The sequence below is a fragment of the Macrobrachium rosenbergii genome, chromosome 3 (assembly GCF_040412425.1).
Source record: "Macrobrachium rosenbergii isolate ZJJX-2024 chromosome 3, ASM4041242v1, whole genome shotgun sequence".
NCBI lineage: Eukaryota > Metazoa > Arthropoda > Malacostraca > Decapoda > Palaemonidae > Macrobrachium > Macrobrachium rosenbergii.
In genome coordinates, this window is record NC_089743.1 from 69,581,247 (window position 1) to 69,601,420 (window position 20,174).

At 37.8% G+C, this 20,174-nt stretch overlaps 1 protein-coding gene across 3 annotated transcripts in view; it reads left to right on the forward strand.

Annotated features, from left to right (window-relative positions):
- Positions 1–20,174, forward strand: part of LOC136825244 (RING finger protein 141-like) — a 68,601-nt gene that overhangs the window by 30,571 nt on the left and 17,856 nt on the right. For all 3 annotated transcript variants that reach the window (XM_067081305.1, XM_067081294.1, XM_067081285.1), the window contains exons 4-5: positions 3,449–3,620; positions 13,504–13,585. In XM_067081305.1, the coding sequence (XP_066937406.1) occupies positions 3,449–3,620; positions 13,504–13,585 (254 nt within the window). The remainder of the gene's footprint in view (positions 1–3,448; positions 3,621–13,503; positions 13,586–20,174) is intronic.

Here is a 20,174-nt window from a genome sequence, read left to right on the forward strand (position 1 = left end):
TCTCAGACTGTTCGTCTCTTTTTAGACACTTCTGACCCTGCTGTAGAATACCTCTTTGTTTCTGAGAAGATCTAGGTTCTCTCACTTTCCTTGAAGAGGTACCGATCTATGCTTATCTCTGGTTAAGCACAGAGACCTGGATCTTTCTTGTTCTTCTCAAAGACCTCGCAAGCCTTTTTCACACCCAGCTAGGAAGCAAGAGATATGTTATCCTCATTTTTTCCTTTGATTTTAGCCAAGAACAAAGATCCATCCAAGACCTGGATCCGTTCTTTCTCCCTTAGAGTTTAACAGACTTCCTTGACTTCCAGGAGCTCCATCCAGCTCCTGAATTCCTAACTCGCTTGGTGTCCAGCTCACCTGACACCTGGTGCCAGCGCATGCTCCAAGCACCCAGGAGCACTCGCTAACTCTGAGGGAAAAGAGTGAACTCTGTCCAATTGGAGCTTTTAGGTATTTACTTGAACAGGACTTGATAATCTAGAGGGCTTTCTTGTCCTTTGATGTTTGGTCAAGAACCTCTCGCCCTTGGATTAAGATCACATTGTCCTTCATCCTTAAGAGAATTTCCAAAACACTCTCAGATTCAGAACAACAACTTTGTCTTCTTTTAGTGAAAGCTAAGGTCATTGGAGCAGCCTCTATGTGTCCCTTACTTCCATTTGGCATCAGCCTTCTGGAAGTATATCGTCCTTCACGTCTCACAAGTACATATGGCCAATTTGGCCATTACCTTCATTTTGCCAACCAAGCCATATATCTATATATATATATATATATACAGAGTCCATAATGAAAAACAGCACCGCCCCGTCGTGGGACCGAAGGAGATGTGTACGAACGTAGTGTAAAAATTCATATGCCCGGAGGAGATGTGTAGATCTCACAGCAATACCTACATCTGACACACTACTACAACCCTTTGGAGGTGAATGCTGGCCCACAGAAACCAAGGGGCCATACACCAGCACTTCATTGATATACATGATAGGAAGCCATCCCTAAAAGAACTTATCGAAGGCGCTCAGGTCGTCCATAAAGAAAACAACTATGGACGTCTTTTAATAGCAGAAGCGGTGAGCATCGCCATCCAAAAACCGACCCTTAACATCCAGCAAGAGTCGGATCACATACTCCCTTCCAGCAGACAGAGGACTGCGTGAGCGAATGCAGACCAGGCACCTCGCCCCCGAACACTAGACACGATGCGGCCTTCAGTTGACACAAGAGCAACCATGGAAACACAAGTAACACCTGGTATGTCCCTGAGGCCTCACTCGACACGAACCACAGCCGGCATTTAGTGGTTGACATCAGCAAAAAAATATATATTTTTTTATTTTTTGTTTTATTTTATGTTTTTATTTTTGTAAATATGATATATACAGCATAACCATACTTTGCAAATAAATTTTTTTTTTCTTTTTACAGGTAGTAAGTATTGTTTTTTAGCAGCAGTAGAATGTTCATTTCATATTTTCTATGTTATGCCTAAAGCTTTTGACCCTAAAAGGTGGTTCATCCCTTTAATCCCTGGACCAGTCACAGATCAGGTCTACTTTTCCATCCGCTTGTAGAAACAAAATGGTTGTAGATCCAAATTGTAAACCAGTAGTCACTTGAAAATGCCACAGAGTGGAGAAACAGTTGTTGTGACAGAAAACAATAAATGGAACAAAGAAGTTTGTGCGTTCTTCACCAAAGATTGATGCCTGAATCGTGGGGTGGAAATAACTGGCAACCCACTCCTACTAGCTCTTCTCTCGACCTGCTGCGGTCAACACAACGATATCGTACGATACACCTGGATTGACGGTCGTTTTAAGAATTGTATCATAAACAATCCAGCTGCAATCAAAGGGTTAAGTAGAGGCAACCCTTTGCTCTGCTGCCACACCACTACAGGTTAAGTTGAGCGTCAACCAGTTGCAGTTTTATACTGCAGGCTATCTTAACTAATAAGGAATGACAAGCATTGTACAGTATTCAATGCTAGCAGCTTTTCTGTTTCAAATTCATTACATGACTTAATGTTTTTGGAGTAGAATACTATGTTCATGTATCCCACCTCCTGTCAATGTGGGATTCAGCTATGTAATTACTTGGGAAGTTACTTATATAAAAATATTATATAAAAATGACATTTTTATAATAAAATAAAGTTTTATATATACTTGCAAAGTAATTACAGAATCAGAGCCCACCCTCCTCCCCTTTGATGGACATAAGGCATAAAAAGAATGAGAGTTGGTTGCTGGGTCGTTCCAATATTCCATCAGTGGGACAGTTTGATCACCTACACAAACTATATTGAAGTGTCACCCACGAAATTTTGAATCTAAGCTGCCATTTAAGTGGAAACTATAGCTATGTAATTACTTGGTAAGTATATATAAAACTATTTTATTATAAAAATGTCATATTTCATCCTAATGTAACCTAACATCCGCATAAAGTTTTTATGTTTTTTTATTTTGCAGATGTGTTATTTGATGTTATCAGAATCTCAACAGGTGAAATTTACCTGACATAAAATGATTTCATCAGAATCTCAAAGGGCTGATTTTCCACTATAGCAATATTTTACTTTTATAAAACCAAGTAATAATTTTCTTATTTCTTGAGTCAAATTCATACATGTAGATTTGATGTCGTAATAAGTTGGCTTGCTTAGTGTAATGTATATATCTAAACAGTGAATATATTTAGTTATTTTAGTTATGTATTATTGGATGCAACACAACTAGTTAGCTTAACAAGTCATTCTTAAACGAAGAACTTGTCACTTACCAAAGTAAGTATCCCATACTAGGAGAACCCTATACTCACAACTTCACACTTAACTCATCTCATAACTAAGCAAGTGATGATGTTTTTCATAATGAGTTAATATTTACGTGTCCTTTCCTTTTGAATAATGAGCTTATGCTTTTACAGTATTCATTTGTTTTTACAAAAGTCATTATTCTTTTAGTTAGGCAGAGTAGGAACTGAAGTTTTATTCTAAATATCAAAAAAGCAAGCTGATAGTAAGTGCCCATACAGGTTTGATTTTTGCCAGTATGTTAGAAACAAGATGGGTATGCTATTTTCTTTAAAGGTTTGTTAGGACTGAAAAATTGTGCATAACAAGAGCAGTTTCCTTCGAAGGTGTGTGTGTGTGTGTGTGTGTGTGTGTGTGTGTTAGAGAGAGAGAGAGAGAGAGAGAGAGAGAGAGAGAGAGAGAGAGAGAGAGAGAGAGAGAGGTTTTCATACATAACATGTAGTTGTGACTGTTATGAAACACTTGTCTAGGTATCAATGGCAAATTATTTCAGGTTTATTTTTCATAATGGAAACTTCTGCGTAAATAAAGTGCTTTAAAAATATTAATGATTTTTGAAAATATGAATGGTGACTATTGATTTGACTCTTATAAACTAATTGGCTGTTTCTTTTCTAAATGTAGCTGCCGAGAGTACAAAGACAATGAGGGCCATGTACTGGTGTTTGCAGTTAAAAAAGGAACTGACTCTACTATATTTTGGAAAGCCACAGTCCGTATTGCTTGTGTAAAGCTCAGCACTGCCACTAATAAAGTGTTGTCTTACCGACTCCTTAACATTCGCCAGTTTCTTCAGGTGTGTTGATGTGAACTTAAAGAATTGATTGTTAGACAGATGCTAGCTAGTAGGACTCACATGAACTTAAAATGTACTTTGTTCCTACCAGAATACAAACTATAGTATTGTCTTTAATATGGATATACCTTAGGCAACAGCTGGTCTGGTTGTTGAAGCTTGATAACAAGGTAGATAACTAGCAGCAAGTGAGTGAAAGATATTGGAAGCCCCCACTCACGTGATTAGTTGTCACTTTTACTTCAGCATTCTACTTTTCACCATGACTGTTATTAAAGCTTATTCTTTGCTAATTATTTCTTGCTTGAATGGTTGCTGATTTTATCCTTTTTTTTTTTATCTATGGTATAAAGACTACTTGACGATTCTCATGAAAGGAAGAATGATCAGTGTAGGATTGCAGGGCATGAAATGGTGTGCTAGATTCATGTCCTCCTTTGTAGGCCCTCACATTTTATTTTGTAAAGGCTAGGAGTGTATGCCTTATTTTCATTGTGTTGAGAGCTAAGTTGGTTGACTGCCAAATGGAAGAGGTACAGGGGTAAAATGAAAAAAATTAACAAGTGTCATTAATATTTTTAAGGGTAACACCACCCAGTTCCTCCGCTCTCCCCAGTCTTCAATAACTCTGACCCCTGCACTTTCTGTTGGGATGGCATCTTGCCATTTTTTCCTTTACTCACTCCAAGGAGGATGAATATGGACTGGATGGTGATCAACAAGTACCCTCTCTTGCTTGAATTTCAGTTGGTATGATGTCAGTCCTCATAACCTACATAGCTGCCCCTTCAACTCCTGCCTCCTGCAACAGTGACTCTGAGGCCTCCCCACAAATGGAGGAATTGCTAAAGGTATTGTGACCCTGCAAAGGCATCATGAGAGAGCCCTTCATTTGTGCCTACCTGGAGCATTTGGTTTTGGCCAAAAGCTCCTCACCCATTCAGTTTCAGCAGTCCCTACTACTTTAGTAGTAAATTCTCTATCCACTACTGTTTTTACTGCTGTGCCTGTTGCGACTGCTTTAGCAGCCATTCTTGTACATCTGATCCCTGTAGGGATGCTCACCTCAAGTGGGCACTGGAGAGCATGGTGAAGCATGAAGTCACAAGGCACTGAACAAGGCCACAGTTTCCCTTCTCTCCATCCTCCTCACCTTATTCCTTGTCTTTTTCACTTGTGAATTGTGAGAAGCATAGGAAGAGGGCCCAGAAGGTATCCTTTCTCAGAGAGGCTAAAAAGACTTGTTGCAGCCATTGCTCTTCTGCTGAGAGTGAAGGTGATTCCAGCATCTGTTCACAAAGGTAGGTAATCATGGGTGTCAATAGTTGCTGCTAGTCACCTGCTTGGTTCTGCAAAGATAGGAGTGACCTTGACTCTTTCCAAGCATGGTGGTTCTCTTGTGCGTCATATTGCCTGGGACCTTTCACAGCCCAAATCCATGTTGGAGCTTGTCCAGCCCATTCCACACAAGACAAGAAGTGCATGTTTCTGCTTGCCTTGGTCAGCAATTGGAGTCAGCTTGGCTGCTTGATCTCAAGGCCTTAAGGTAAAGAAGATGATTGAGTCCAGTCACCTTTAATGTCTTTGGATGAACTTAAAGTAGTAGGTTGGCCAAGGCATCAGCTACCCATTGAGATATTACACCGGAGAGATCAGGCTGGCCGGTACAGCCTGTTCTTGGGTCCCTCTCAGGTCACAGACTTTTTCTATGCCTCCACCAACTCAGAATAGTAAGGCATATTCATTACAAATCATTTACCGTTAATGTACACGTGACAGCACTGAATATTCTATAATTCATACCCTTTTTTGATCTGTTCTTTCTTGTTTTGTAGAAGGGACTCACTAGTTAGGTAGGCATCTCTTTTTAAGGGAAGGCCACTTCAAAATAAACCAATGTTCTTTAATCTTGTATGGTGCCAGAGCTCCCTTGCTTGGGGGTACACTCAAGAACACTTTTCTGCCAGTTCCCTCTTCCTCTTGTTTTTCAGACGATGTGCAGGGCAGATGTAGTAGAAGGGCTAAGGATGCCTGGTGGTTAGCAAGAGGATGCCTTGTCCTTATCATTGTCTTTTTCTTTATCCATGAATTCATTTGCAGAGCTGCCAGTACTGCTCTGTCCTTCCTTCAGTGTCTGGCAAATCTGGATATGTATTTGTCCTTGCTGGGTGTGCTGACTTCCCCCAGGTGACCAGTTTCATTTTAACAATTTCACCAATTTTTGGGAATACACTTCTCTATATTTTACATGTATGTTTTTTTCCTGTCATCTCTAGATTCTATAGATTTGAAGTATGATTGCAAATGAGCAGAAGCTTAGTAATACAGTGCCTGTTCCAAATAGTGGCATATCTACAGACTGCAGTAACCACAGGCTAGTTTCTATTCTATGTGTGCTCTCCAGAGTTGCAGAAAAATGTATATGTTTAAGCCACTATACAAGTATGGGAAATCTAAAGAATTGTTAGCTGATAGTCAACATGCATATTGGAAGTGTTTAGGTACCTGTGGTGCTCATTTGGATTTTGCATGCCATTTGCAAGAGAATCTTGATAAGGGGGATTTTGAATGTAATTTAAATAGATTTTAGTGCTGCTTTCCATTCAGTAAATCATAAGGCACGTATTTGTAAACTTCAGAATCTTGGAGTGGGTGGTTATGTTTTAGGTTTACTTCAAGATTTCCTTACAGCTAGGCAGCAGTGAGATGCCATTGATGGGATCTTTTAGCGAATCAAGACCTATTGTGTCTGGAGTTCCACACAGTAGTGTTCCTTGTCCACTGTTATTTGTAATGGATGCAGGTGATTAGGTTGTTGGCCTGGAATACAAGTGTTCAGTATGCTGATGATGCAACACTTGTGGGTATAATAGCCTCCACTTAAGAGAAATGAAGCTGCCCTTAGTGTCAGTTGTGACATGGAGCAGACTAGTGAATGGTGTAGTCAGTAGAGCATGAGGTTGAACTCCAATAAAACAGTAACACTATTGATTAGCAGATCTCTTACAGGTATTCCATCCCATCCTCCCCTTCAGGTGGATGGGACTCTGCCGAGTGAGTCTGAAGGTTTATCTATTCTTGGTGTAACTTTTGACTCACATCTTATCTTTGAAAAACATCTAATGATAGTGTGAGCAAATGCCACATGAGAGTTAGGTATTGTACGTGAGGCCTCATATATTTATAACTGATAAAATCAGTGCAACCTTTTTAGATCATTTGTGCTTCCTTTACTAAAATACTATTCTTTGATGTGCATGTTTGCTTCTGCCAGAGATTTCCTTCTCCTAGATAGAGTGGTTCGTGGTGTTTGGTTTCTGCTTCCTAATATTAGCAGCTATGACTTGGACCATCCATGGGTGGTTGCTTGTTTGTAAATTTTTCATAAGTTGCATTTAACAGAGGTCTTGCACATCCACAATTGATCCCTGATCCCCATTTCCTGCCGAGAGCAACCAGATTTACTGAACAGCAGCACCAGTATGCAGTAAATATGCCTCACTGCCAAACTTCTTAGTTCCAAAGGTCCTGTATTGCTCAAACCATTGGACTGTGGAACAGTCTCCCTGAGGATGTTATGCAATTGGAACTTGAAGTTCAAGCAAGAACGCAGTGCACTATTACCCTAATACAATTCTCCTTGCATTTTAATTTATTTTTATATATTTATTTATTAATGTGTTAATTTATTTTTTCTTTTTCAATAAGTGATTTTTTATTTATGTATTTCTCATTACTTTCTGTTACTTCTTCCTAATGAACACCATATTCTTTGTAAGCTTGAATTTCAAGTTTGTGGCCACTGTGGGCTTGATCCATATGGATAGGGTTCATCCTCTGAGCAATAATAATGTTAATAATGATATAATAATAATAATAATAATAATAATAATAATAATAATAATAATAATAATAATAATAATAATAATAATAATAATAATAATAATAATAAATTTTTGTTAAGTTTGCAAATCCTTTTTTTATTTTACATGCCCCTTCTTTATGTCATATTTTGTATGGCAACATATGTAGATTAAATAAGAATGAAAAGGAGTTGGGTGTTGCTGTTGTTAATTTTGATATCCTCTTTTTTTTCTAAAACTTTTGAGTTGGATTTGCAACATACTTCAGAAGTTTTGATTTTAGGATTAAGAGGCCCATTTTACTCAAGCATAATGCCATTCCAAGGGCTAGTGGAAAGGCTCTTTATGTTAGAGAGGGTTTCTACACATCTTGTAGGCCACTGTATGAGTGTGGATATATTTAAACACAAGTGGTTAAAGTATGTGGAAGAATGATAAATCTTTGTTTGTGGTATCTGTAGGAACCCAGGTTTGGATGACTATTTGTGGCTGCTTGCTTACCAAAGTGGCAGCAGTTCTAGAAGCTTGACTCCAAGGCTTGTTTCATTTTCATTGGTGATTACAATGCTCATTACACTGAGTGGATGGGTTCAGTTACTGCCACAGATAATCATGGTGTTGCTGCTCTAGATTTCTCCACTATTTCTTGTTATAAGCAGTTGATAAGTGAACCCACACACCAATCTGGCAACCGTCTTGACTTTGTATTCACAGATGTTACAGGGGATTCTATCTTGTGGAGTAGGTTTGCTGATGAGCTCATCTGATCATTGTTTAATTAAAATTAATGGGGAAATATATCAGGTTGTTCCTGATGGTAGCTTCAAGAAAGATATACTTGAAATCCCAGGTCAATTAGGATGGTGTTCACCATGATTTTGAGGTCAGGTGGAGTGATATTTATAAAAATCCAAATATTATTGAGTGTTTGAATGATCACCTTAAGAGTATTATCAAGAGGAAAATTACTTCTGTAATCCTCAAGTCTTGTCTTAAAGGTAAGCCATGGTTTAATGCCACATATGAGCTTGCTTACCATGAAAAACAATGTGTATCATTTATTGGGGGAACAATCAATCGGAGATTTTGTGTTATAATTTCAGTGAGCTTAGCAGTCAGGCATAGGTGATCTATAAGAGAGCATATAATAAGGGTGTGAAGGAGATCTTGCCCTCCAGTGGTAATGACCATTAATGGTGGTCTACCCTCAAGTCATTACTCCTTGGAGTTGAGTCAAGCTTGCCTCCTCTAGTAGGAGCTGTTGGTAGCATTTTCATACACATACATTATTCTCTCTCTCTAAAAGATGTGACTTCATTAATTACCCAAAATGTGCATCATTTAAATAGGAAAGCCTGGATTAAGCAATTTTAAGGATTTCACCGAGTGAAACCTTTCAAAATCATTCATGAGACGAGACACTTTAGATAGTGTCATCAGGGGTTGGCCTTTGCCTAATTTGCAAAGCACAGAATAATAGTCCTTCTGTCCAGTATACAGAAAGCATGTCCTCATCACATTATATAGCAAATAGTTTGAGTTATCTGTAACTAAAGATAAGTGTGATTAAAGGATTTTTTATGAAAACTCCCTGGAGGTATACTCCCTAGAGGTAATTAAGGAAAACCTAAAAATAATTTAATAATAATACTGTATACTAGGAAACTTAGATGCAGTAAAGCTGCACAAAAGGTAAATATATTATGTCCAGTAATAATCTTGATTGATACTGGTATACCACAAAAACTTTTACATCCTGTTTAGTACAGATGTATCACCAAACCTTATAAATCTTATTCTTACATATTTACCACCAAAACTTATACATCTTTTTTGGTGCAAGTATACAGTACTCCAAAAATTATAAAGCTTGCTTGGTACTGGTATACTGTACCACCAAAAGTCAAATCTTGTATGATACAGGTATATCACCAAGACTTATGAATTTTATATGGTTTACCACTAAATCTGTAAATTCTTTTCATCATAATATACCACCAAAACTCAAATATCATTTGATACAGATATGCCACTGGAACTAATAAATTTTGTTTGGTATACCACTAAGCCATCTAAATCTTGTCAGTACAGGTATGCCACTAAAACTCATAAGTCTTGTTGGTACAGGTGCTACACCGAATCTCATAAATTTTGTTTGATATAGGTGCGCCACAAAACTTGTAAATTTTGGTTGGTTTGATATACCATAAAATCTCATGTTTGGTACAGGTATTCCACCAAAATCTTACAAATCTTGTTTGTTTGGTGCAAAACTCCTAAATCTTGTTTGGTACATGAGAAACAAAACTTTTGAATCTTGTTTGTTGCAGATATGCCACCAAAACTTATAAATTTTGTGGCTATATGTACTGCTAAACCAATTGAAATCTTTTCAGTACATGTATACCATCAAAACTCACAAATCTCATTTGATAACCTATACCACTAAAACTTATTGTTTGGTATGTCAACAAACCTTATGATTCCTTTTCAGTACGGGTATACTACTAAAACTCAGAAATCTTATCTTGTACTGTAACAGTATTCTCCAAAATTTAAATTTATTTTGGTATATTACTGAAAATTATGCAACCTTTTTAGCACACTAAAACTCACATCATGTATGTTCCAGAGTCTACCACCATAACTTATATCATGTTTGGTACAAGTATGCCACCAAATTTATAAAACTTTATTGATGTGCCAGAGGTGGGCAACCTGTTGCTTGCGAGCACCCTCCTGCTCTTTTATGGTCTGACAGTGCTCGTGAGCACTGATGCAGCATGTTTCATAATTAAACATTTATAAATAAATAGAATTTCATTAGACAAAAATGCTCAACACCTGACATACCACTGAAGAGAAAAATAAAATTATTTTTTTATTCTCAAATACTATATGGGCATATTTTCTGTACAAATTGCATTTTACTCATAATTTTATGTCTGAATATCATTGGATTTCAAGCAGAAAATCTGTATAGCCAAATAAAATTATAACTACATTGGTTATGTGTTTTTTGTTATCTGTAATTACATTTTCATGCAGCATAAACTTACTGTACTTCATTCTGAGGAAATGGAAAGAGATTTGCTTCCAGTAGGTCTCTTAATAAAATAGAGGAAAAAAGAAACTTACAGAGAAATATGTTGCTCCTTTCCATGTAAAGTTTTCGTCAACACAAAATATGACATCTGATATCAAAATTCATATTAATCCTAAAATTTTAGTGTTTGTTGCTTAAGAGGTTTAGTTATAATATAATGGCAATAAAAACTATATTAATCTACTATTTAAAAATTGTTGCGGAAAAAGAATGGTTGTTGCTCTCGTCTTGAAAAACAATAAGTTGCTCTTGATGCTTAAAAGGTTGCCCATCTTTGTTGCAGCTACATAAACAATAAAAGTTGTGTCTAAATTGAAAGAAAAACAGATTGTCTTGATGTGAACAAGGATGCCAGTTGTCCTCATGGAATTTAGTAAAGTATTAGAAGAAAATGAAATCAGAGAATGGAATTACAAGTTCATGCCCATTCAAAAGATAGAATTATCAAAATTATGGCCCTTGTGGATTATGTAAGCATAGCAAGACAATCTGAGTCAGACATTGAGGCCTTGAATCCACCATTCAAGGCTTGCTAGTTGTTATAAAAGATACTTTAACTAGATGGCTGAGTTAAATATCCCACATTCCGTAGGGAGATAAATTCTAAAGTTGGAATGGTGGTTAATAGAAAAGTATGGTATTGTAAAGATATTAACATGAGAGAAAATGCATAAGAAAATGTGATATGTACAACCACTTGGATTTAAGTATTTAGTAAGTGTGTTAACATCCAAGAATGAAACTGAGACTCTGCAGCTGCACTATAATTGTATAAATAGCATTCTATGGAGAGGTTTTAACTCTTAATAAGCTTTAAATACAAAACCAGCCTGACTAATTTTGAGAACAGTATTAAGGAGAATGGCAAGACTTGTGTTCAAAATAAAAGACTGCTCCTTGAGATGGTGCCATACTTTGGTTAATGGATGCATTGTTTAATGGACAAGTCAGTTAAAGGATGGTTTGTCTGATGAAAGTTCTGTTCCGTTAATGGACATGGGTTCAGTTTCAGGGCGGACAAAGTCAACCAACTAGAATATGTATGGGATTAAGTGAGTTATGTGTGTATGTGTGGTTCCCTGGTAAAACCATGGAAATACTTCAGTCTATGCATGGGTCTCAGTCAGTGCACATCTCTGCTAAACTTTGTGTCTTTTTTTTTTTCTTTAGTACTAAGCACTGTAATTGTACTATATGCAAGCTATCATGGTTTCTAAGAAGGTTAAAGACACCAGCAAGGCAAAGAGAGAGAGAAAATCATAGATATTCAAAGGGAAATAAAAAAAACATGAAAGTGCAAAGTTTCAAGGAAAAATGTCACCCTGACATAGCTGTAGCAAAAGATGTTATAAACTTGCTGAATAGTGTTGTCTATCATTTTAGAGACAATTTAAAATGTAAGCAAAAAACAATCATCATTGGACAAGATTTTAGTAAGAAAGAAACACAGTTGGTCTTAACCCTTAAGGGACGGCATAATTTATCAATGTGCAGCACCCCAGACTGGGGAAACTTTGAGGTCGGCAAAAAAAAAAAAATCACATCAATGGAAAGAGAATGACACATACATTCACACTGTATAAATAAAAAAATTTAAAAAAATTTTCCCTACCTTCCACGAGAAGTTGAAAATGACTATTCACAACCCCTTGTGGGGCCTCATTTGCAAGACAATCGTAAATTTGACCAACTTATATATGTTTTTCTAATAAATAAGTTTTTTGGAGTTTGTAAAATTATTATTAATGTTCACACAATATCAAAAAAGATAAGAAATAAAAGCAGTAACAAATTTTTTGCATATTTGTTGTAAAATATTCACGTAAATTTATGAGAAGGAAGGTTCAGTAACTTATTTTTTACTTTTACATGCTTTTTCTAATATTTCTTTGCAATTTTCTTTGTAAAATTACATTTACAACCAATATACTATCGTAAAAGACAAAAATAAAAAACAACAGCAACTCCTTTGTATATTTACAAGCAAATTTACAAAAAGACTCATGTGAGAGAGAGAGATGCAGTACCTTCCCACTTGAAGTCACAAGCATTACTGATACTGGCCGAACCCTCATGTATGTATAAAAGTTGCCATTAGTGAATTTATAGCATATATAAGTATTGGCACCTTTGTTTCGAATCATTATTACCATAACAGTGGTGCGTAATTGTACTTCACACTGAGAGTTAATCCATCCACCTCCCCAAACCTGTTTCACTTCACACTGGAGCTCAATCCATCCACTAAGGGTTAAGAAGAAAGCAATAGAAAGAGACAGATTTGAGAAACAACCCCAGAAGCAGAGTTGCCTGCTGTTTTTATGGAAAGGGACTCTTTCCAAGCAGTAATATTTCTGCCTCTTCACCTTCCTCACTGCCTTCCATATAGCCTGTCAACTCTTTACCAGTTTAGTTTTTTAATTTCTGCATGCTAGACTTGTTAAATTTGCACAAAAATGTTAGTATTTCTTGTATTTTTGGAGGTCTGGAACAGATTAATCAAATTCCCATTATTTATTATGGGAAAATTTGCTCAGTTAAAGGACTTTTTGGTAACAGGACAGCCTCCTGAAATCGATTAAGTAACCAAGGTATGGCTGTTTCAGTTATGGTAAAAAACAAAGGCTATTGAAGTGAAAGCAACATACAGATATATTATACTATAAATATATATAATGTATGTATATTGTTTTCTCACTCTTTCTCTATCAGGCAGAAATTGTAAGGTTGATTATGTTATGGAACACAGTAAGGAATCACTAATGTTATTGACAAATTGCATTATGCAGATTAGTGAATATATACAGAGTGATATTATGGAGATGATCTTTCCGTGTTTTGGTGTTAGTATTGATCATGTATTGCTGATATGTTGTATATATATATAGCTACTATATTTTACTCAATATTCTAGGTCTTTCGGCGTATAACTTATGAATGCACCGGTGGGTCTCTAGGAGAAGTAGAGGGTCAGGAGGCTAATAGTGCATCAGGAGGTAAGAACAGAGGAGCTAAGAGATAATTATTGAAGATATTATTACCTTGTTTCATCACAAACCTTTCCATCATATTGAGTCCTCATCAGTGTTATGAATGCCTGTAGACACTTTTTTTTCTTTAAGAATAAGAGCCAAGAGCAACTGTACCTCATAATTTGCTTGTCACTGTAAGAATATCCCCAGCCTTTTTCCTCAGCATATCAGGTAAAGCTTTATTCTCGAGCATTCATTTATTCACTAGTTCATTTCTTTCTCCACTTCTTTTGTTATCCAATCTGCTAATTTTAAATCTTTTGTTTCCTAAAAAATGTTTAGTTACTGTATAACCATCATCACTTGGAGCTTGTTACCATCTCCCTGTTGATCATGAATTATATTAACAATTGTTGTGACTGTATTATTCGGATCTCATGTGTAATTCTGTATTTTCAGGTGTATTTTGTCAAAGTTTTGTCTTTATTCCCTGTATTTAGTATTTTTGAATGGACTCTCTATCAACCAAGTTAACAAATTGATTGATAGTTTGAGCCGAGATGTAAATCTGTTGGGTTTATCTGTGGTTTGTCCTATGCAAACTGCTGGGTTAGGTATTTCATTTTGCTGTTGTTCCTTTGAGAATGCACTTTTATTCATCTAGAAATATCCTTTGTGACAGTGGTTTTGGTTGTAAAACCTTGGTAACAAGGTAAACTATCAGAAGGGTGGGCTAGGAGTGGGGAAACTACCCGCTCACCTGACTGTCAACCACACTTTTCTTTTGGTAGGCTATTTTACCTTTTGAAAAGGATCTAGCGTGAAGAAATATCCACTGCTTAAGTGGGGTCTGTCTTGTTTGACATAATTTGGCTGATTTTTAATGGTGAAGACAGCTTTTCTTTTACCCCTCATTCTTTCTAGATGAGTCAGTAAGCCTCATTTGTTTTGGCCAGAGGTTAGTTTTCCAGAGGCCTGTTCTTTGTGCCAGATTTTGAAATCATGCTTCAGACAGCCTGTAGTTAGGAATGCAACACTGTTCTGTTTGTCATCACAGCCCTGTCTTTTGCTGCCAAGGATGCAAAAGTTGTACTTTGGTGAGGGCCATCTGCTGCTATTTGAAGAGAATTAAAATTAAACATCTAAGAGGAATTTACTGGAGTCAGACTACTCTTATCTACAGGCCAGTGTAGAAGGTAGTCTTCAAGATACCTTATCTTTCTGGCTGAGACAGGTCATTCTGTAGGCTTATGTAGGAATTGGTGGTACTAGGATATCCCATTTCATGTTTTCTGCCTTTAATCTCAGGGATGTCTTGCACAAGGTGATGGGGTTATACTTATTTGGGACAGTAAGATATGCCAGGTCAAGTGTTACAAGTGATGGAAGAAGCAGTACAATCTCTATCTTCTTCCTCTCCCCTCCTAATCTACTTGTTTTCATATCTTATGCATTATTAAGAGATGTAGTCTTGAGGGGTTATGTGCTTTTATTTGTCACATGGATGGTCAGTTGATGTTTGCTATTTTAACAACTCATCAAGTGCAAATTTCAGCTTTACTCTTTGGGTGTGACACTACACAGTATACCCCATGAGAGCTGACTGAGCTTTAGCACCTGACTTGTACAGGCCATTGTGCTCCTCTGGATCAATTGGCTGTTTAACCTTTATACCTCTATTAAATTGAAATTCTTGCTTAGTGTGGTTGGTGTGATAAAACAAATTAGATTTTTATATAAGTAACTTACCAAGTAATTACATAGCTGTAGTTTCCATTGTAACGGCAGCTTAGATTCAAAATTTTGCGGGTAGTGCTTCAATATAGTTTGTGTAGGTGATCAGCCCGTCCCACTAATGGAATATTGGAATGACCTAGCAAACAATTCTCATTCGTTTCCTGCCGTCTGTGGTGGCAACACTTGGTCCGGCAGTAGCTTTTTTTCCATTATTTTTCCGGTTATTTTACCGGATTCCGATGGAGGATTCTTTAAATCAACTATCGGAATGTGTATATTGTAGCCTTCAAGCTGAAATCTTTCAGGATGAGTTTTTTTTTATTTTGTTTTACGTTGATTCAGTCATCATTGAGCCACCAGTAAACGACGCCATTTGCATTTGTGGTTTGTTCATCAGTTAGGTTTTTGGTGGCGCTGATAATAATTTTGCTTTAAAAGTAATTCTTGGAAGCTACGACATTCCATTATAAAAGTAAATTGTATGTTAGGCGTTTTCATTAAACCATAACTTTGGCAATTTATGAATTGTTTTCGGCTGTAAACTACTAGCGAGCCGCCGATAATAGTTTTGTTTTCAAAAGTAATTCTTGAGTGTTATGACACCCCATTATAAAGTAATTGGTCCAGACGCCATTATAAAATAATTGGTTTATATTACGCTTTTCATTAGGCCATAAGCCTTTGCAATTTATGAATTGCTTTACAGCCTTTATGTACTAGATAGCCATAGATAATAGTTTTGCCTTAAAAGTAATTCTCGGATGTTACAGCATTCCACTCCTGTGCTTCATTGGAGACCATTCAGCACCAACTTAGCAATTTGTTGGGCCTGTTACACCATCACTGAAAGCCGAGTGTCCAGTGTTAGAGCACCCAGTGCCAGAGGCTCAGCGCCTTGGATTGTTTCTGTGCCCTGTCATGTACGGACTTGGACAGTTATGGGATTTAGAGTTTTTTCTGCTCTTGTTTTGTATTCTCTAGAAGATCTCTGGTGCCCTCTTCTATTGTGAGATCCACACAGTTGCAACGGGCTATCGCTCCCAACGATGAAGGTCAAGAGGGAGACCACCCAGATAGTTCTTTCACCTATTCTCCAGGGCAATTGGATAGGAGCTTTGATATGCAGGGAGCACTCTTCCAGATCCCAGTCTGAACTCAGAGAGTTTTAGAGTTCCGCCTTTTGGGACAGGGCTTCCCAATTGGGAGTCTGCTTCGACCTCTCCCAATTACTAGCTCTTCCTGCATTTGACTCCCCTTTTGTCTGGCCATTACTTCAGTCTTTACATGTTGACTGACTTCATTATCTTTGAAGAAAAGGGGCTTGAAAGCTCTTGACAGTAACCTTTTCCAGGACAGGGAAACAGTCAGACACCTGTGTGTTGTTTCTTAGCCCAGGTTTCTTTAGTCAGATTTCCAGTGGTGGTTGTCTGAGCATGACTTGTGCAAGGGAATTCTTTCTTCTGCTGAGCTTAGTTCAAGTCTTCTGCTCAGCACCTCAGATCTAGGTCAAAGGAGCCCATTTGAAGAACCAGGAAGATGTCCAGGACTCAGTCCCCAAGAAGAACGGAACCTTCACTTTTGCTCTGGAAGAGCTAAAGTGTTTCTCTTTCTGCTGTAGTACTGCTTGACCCTAGCTCTATGGTAGTCTATTGGATTAGACCTCAGTCCTAATACATCTGCTTAAGCAGGGAAGCTGGATCCAGCATTCCCTCTCAACCAAACAACAGAGCTCTTCCTCTGTTGACAGATTAATCAGGTCTTCTAGTCATTTGATTTATTCAGGGACTAAGCATCGAAGGACTTACTGGGTCGTCAGAAGCTTGTCCTTCCCATGATGGCCTTTAGATCCCATGAGTTGTCAGATTCTGTATTATTGTATGAAGCAAGCCAACCTTGGACCTCTTTGCATCTTCAAGGAATCTTCTACATGATGCTCAGTTTCCGGTTACTTATGGTTGTTGGTGGACTCTGAAAGATCTTTCCCCCAAACTGTCTCTTCTGAGACATCCTAGCTTCAGATACTACCAGGGGGGGTCCACTCTTGCCTAGACAGGTGCTGGACTGTCTGTAGGATTGACTTCCCAAGGGTCTTCAAGACATGTTGCAGAGGCTATTAAAAGATTCAGAAGTCACCCTCTTCCTCCATCTCCCAGACTTAGTGGTAGTCTTCCAAAACTGGTGTCTCAGACTTCATCTCTTCTTTTTCGACAGATCCTGGTGCAGATTACCTCTTTGTTTCTGAGAAGATCTAGGTTCTCTCTCTTTCCTTGAAGAGGTACCGATCTATGCTTATCTCTGGTTAAGCACAGAGACCTGGATCTTTCATCGTCTTCTTGAAGACCTCTCAAACCTTTTTCACACCCAGCTAGGAAGCAAGAAATGTGCTATCCTCATTTTTTCTTTTGATTTTAGCCAAGAACTAGGATCCATCCAAGACCTGGATCCGTTCTTTCTCCCTTAAAGCTTAACAGACATACTTGGCTTCCAGGAGCTCTGCCCAGCTCCCGAATTCCTAACTCGCCTGGTGCCCAGCTCACCTGACACCAGTTACAACCTGGCACCAGTGCATGCTCCAAGCACTCTGGAGTGGTTACCAACTCTGAGAGAAAAGAGTGAACTCTCTGTCCAGTTGGAGTTTTAGGTATTTACTGAATAGGATTTTATAATCTAGAGGGCCCTCTTATCCTTTCATGTTTGGTCAAGAACCTCTTGCCCTTGGATTATGATCGCATTGTCCTTCATCCTAAAGAGAATTTCTGAAACACTCTCAGATTCAGGAGAACAACTTTGCCTTCTCATAGTGAAAGCTAAGGTAATCAGATCAGCCTCTGCTTCTTTAGCTTTCAGGCACATAAGTCCCTTAGTTCCAATTGGCATCGGCCTACTGGAAGTATATCGTTCTCCACTTCTTACAGGCACACTTGGCCATCTACCTGCTGGAAGTATAATCATCCTTTGCATCTCACTATCTTAAGGAAGTGAAGTCTGTCGCCAGCTTTAGAGCTTCCAAAGCTTTGAGCTGCTAGCTCGCCTGGCATCCAGCTCACCTGGCACCAGCTACAAGTCTGGCCCCAGCTATAGAGCCCCCAAGCACCCAGAGCTTCGGGCTTCCCTGGTGCTCAGCTCGCTTGGCACTAGCTACAGTCTGGCGCCAACTTTAGAGCTGAAGGCTTTTGTGGTCTCCCAGCTCACTGGGCACCAGCTACAGTCTGGCACCAGTGATATTTATACCAATCCGCGAGCTTCCACAGTTCACCTGGTGCCAGCTTAGTAGTTTGTAAATTCTGCAGTACCACAGGATAGTGGCTGGCATGATATGGCAGGGGGAAGCATAAGATTTTCTCCTATCTCTTCACCTTCTGGTGAGGTATAGAGTTTTTTAGGAGCCAGGAGGTACAAAGTACCTGGAGCACCCACCACTCTCAGTGGATGGGTTGTGGTATTATTTCAGTGTAGGTGACAGTGTATCTGGTTGTTTTTTACATTGGTACTGTTCCCAGGGCAAGGGCACCTATTAAAGTTTTGCTAGCTATTGGATAACTCCTTAGCTGCATAACTTCCACTAATGCTTTGGTAGCATCAGAGTACTCCTTTGCTACAAAGCTCCCACTTAAGTAGAGACAACCCTTGGCTGTACTGCCACGCCACTACAGGTTAAGTTGAGCGACAACCAGTCGTAGTTTTATACTGCAGGCTCTCTGAACTAATAAGGAACAACAGGCATTGTATTCAATGCTAGCAACTTTTCTGTTTCAAATTCATTACATGACTTAATGTTTTTGTAGTAGAATACTATGTCCACGTATCCCTCCCCCTGTCAGTGTGGGATTCAGCTATGTAATTACTTGATAAGTTACTTATATAAAAATTACATTTTTATAATAAAATAAAGTTTTATATATACTTATCAAGTAATTACAGAATCAGAGCCCAGCCTCCTCCCCTCTGATGGACATACGGCATAAAATGAATGAGAATTGCTTGCTGAATCATTCCAATATTCCGTTAGTGGGACGGGCTGATCACCTACACAAACTGTATTGCAGCGCTACCTGCAAAAGCTTGAATCTAAGCTGCCGTTAAAGTGGAAACTACAGTTATGTAATTACTTGGTAAGTTTATATAAAGCTTTATTTTATTATAAAAGTGTCATTTTCATAGCATAAAACATTTTTTTTATGCAAACCCATTAATCACATGTTGAAACACCTCTCTTTCCTTCGTTCTCACTGTGATGTATGCTACATGAATTATTAGGAAAGTATTTACCACCTACTGATGGGTCCATGGTACAAATACATGAACAGTTGTTCCTTGCCCTCCTGTTTCCAGGATATAAGAAAGTATTTGTCTGGGGACATTCATGACTCAATATGATTTATGGCTTGTATGAAAAAATATGGATTCATGTAGTAAACATTTTGAAATATTTTCCTACTAAAGTATATTTCATGGTCTCCCTTTGTTTGAATTAACTTTTGCTGAATTTCCCAGTTTTGCTACTTACGCTATGTTTATTGTACTGTCTTTGAAGTATGTATCAGCTCTGCTTAATGTATCTTACTCTGTTCCCATTTTATTTTGATACATTCATCCTTATCTTAATATTGCTTTTTATTTTACTGCTACTAATAATAATACCTAGGGATACTCATCACAATTAAAATATGGAAAAAAGAGAGACCAGGTGCTCATTTGTCCTGGTTTCAATTCTTGTCTTGTCTTTAGGGATTTTATTAAAAGAATTTTACAGAAATAATAACTTTTATTATAAACTCGAGGTTGAATTTAAAATGCAGTAAAGACAGGAAAAAATTATACTATTATAACATTAGAAATATGGACACCTTTTGCTTTAGCATATAATAAAAATTTT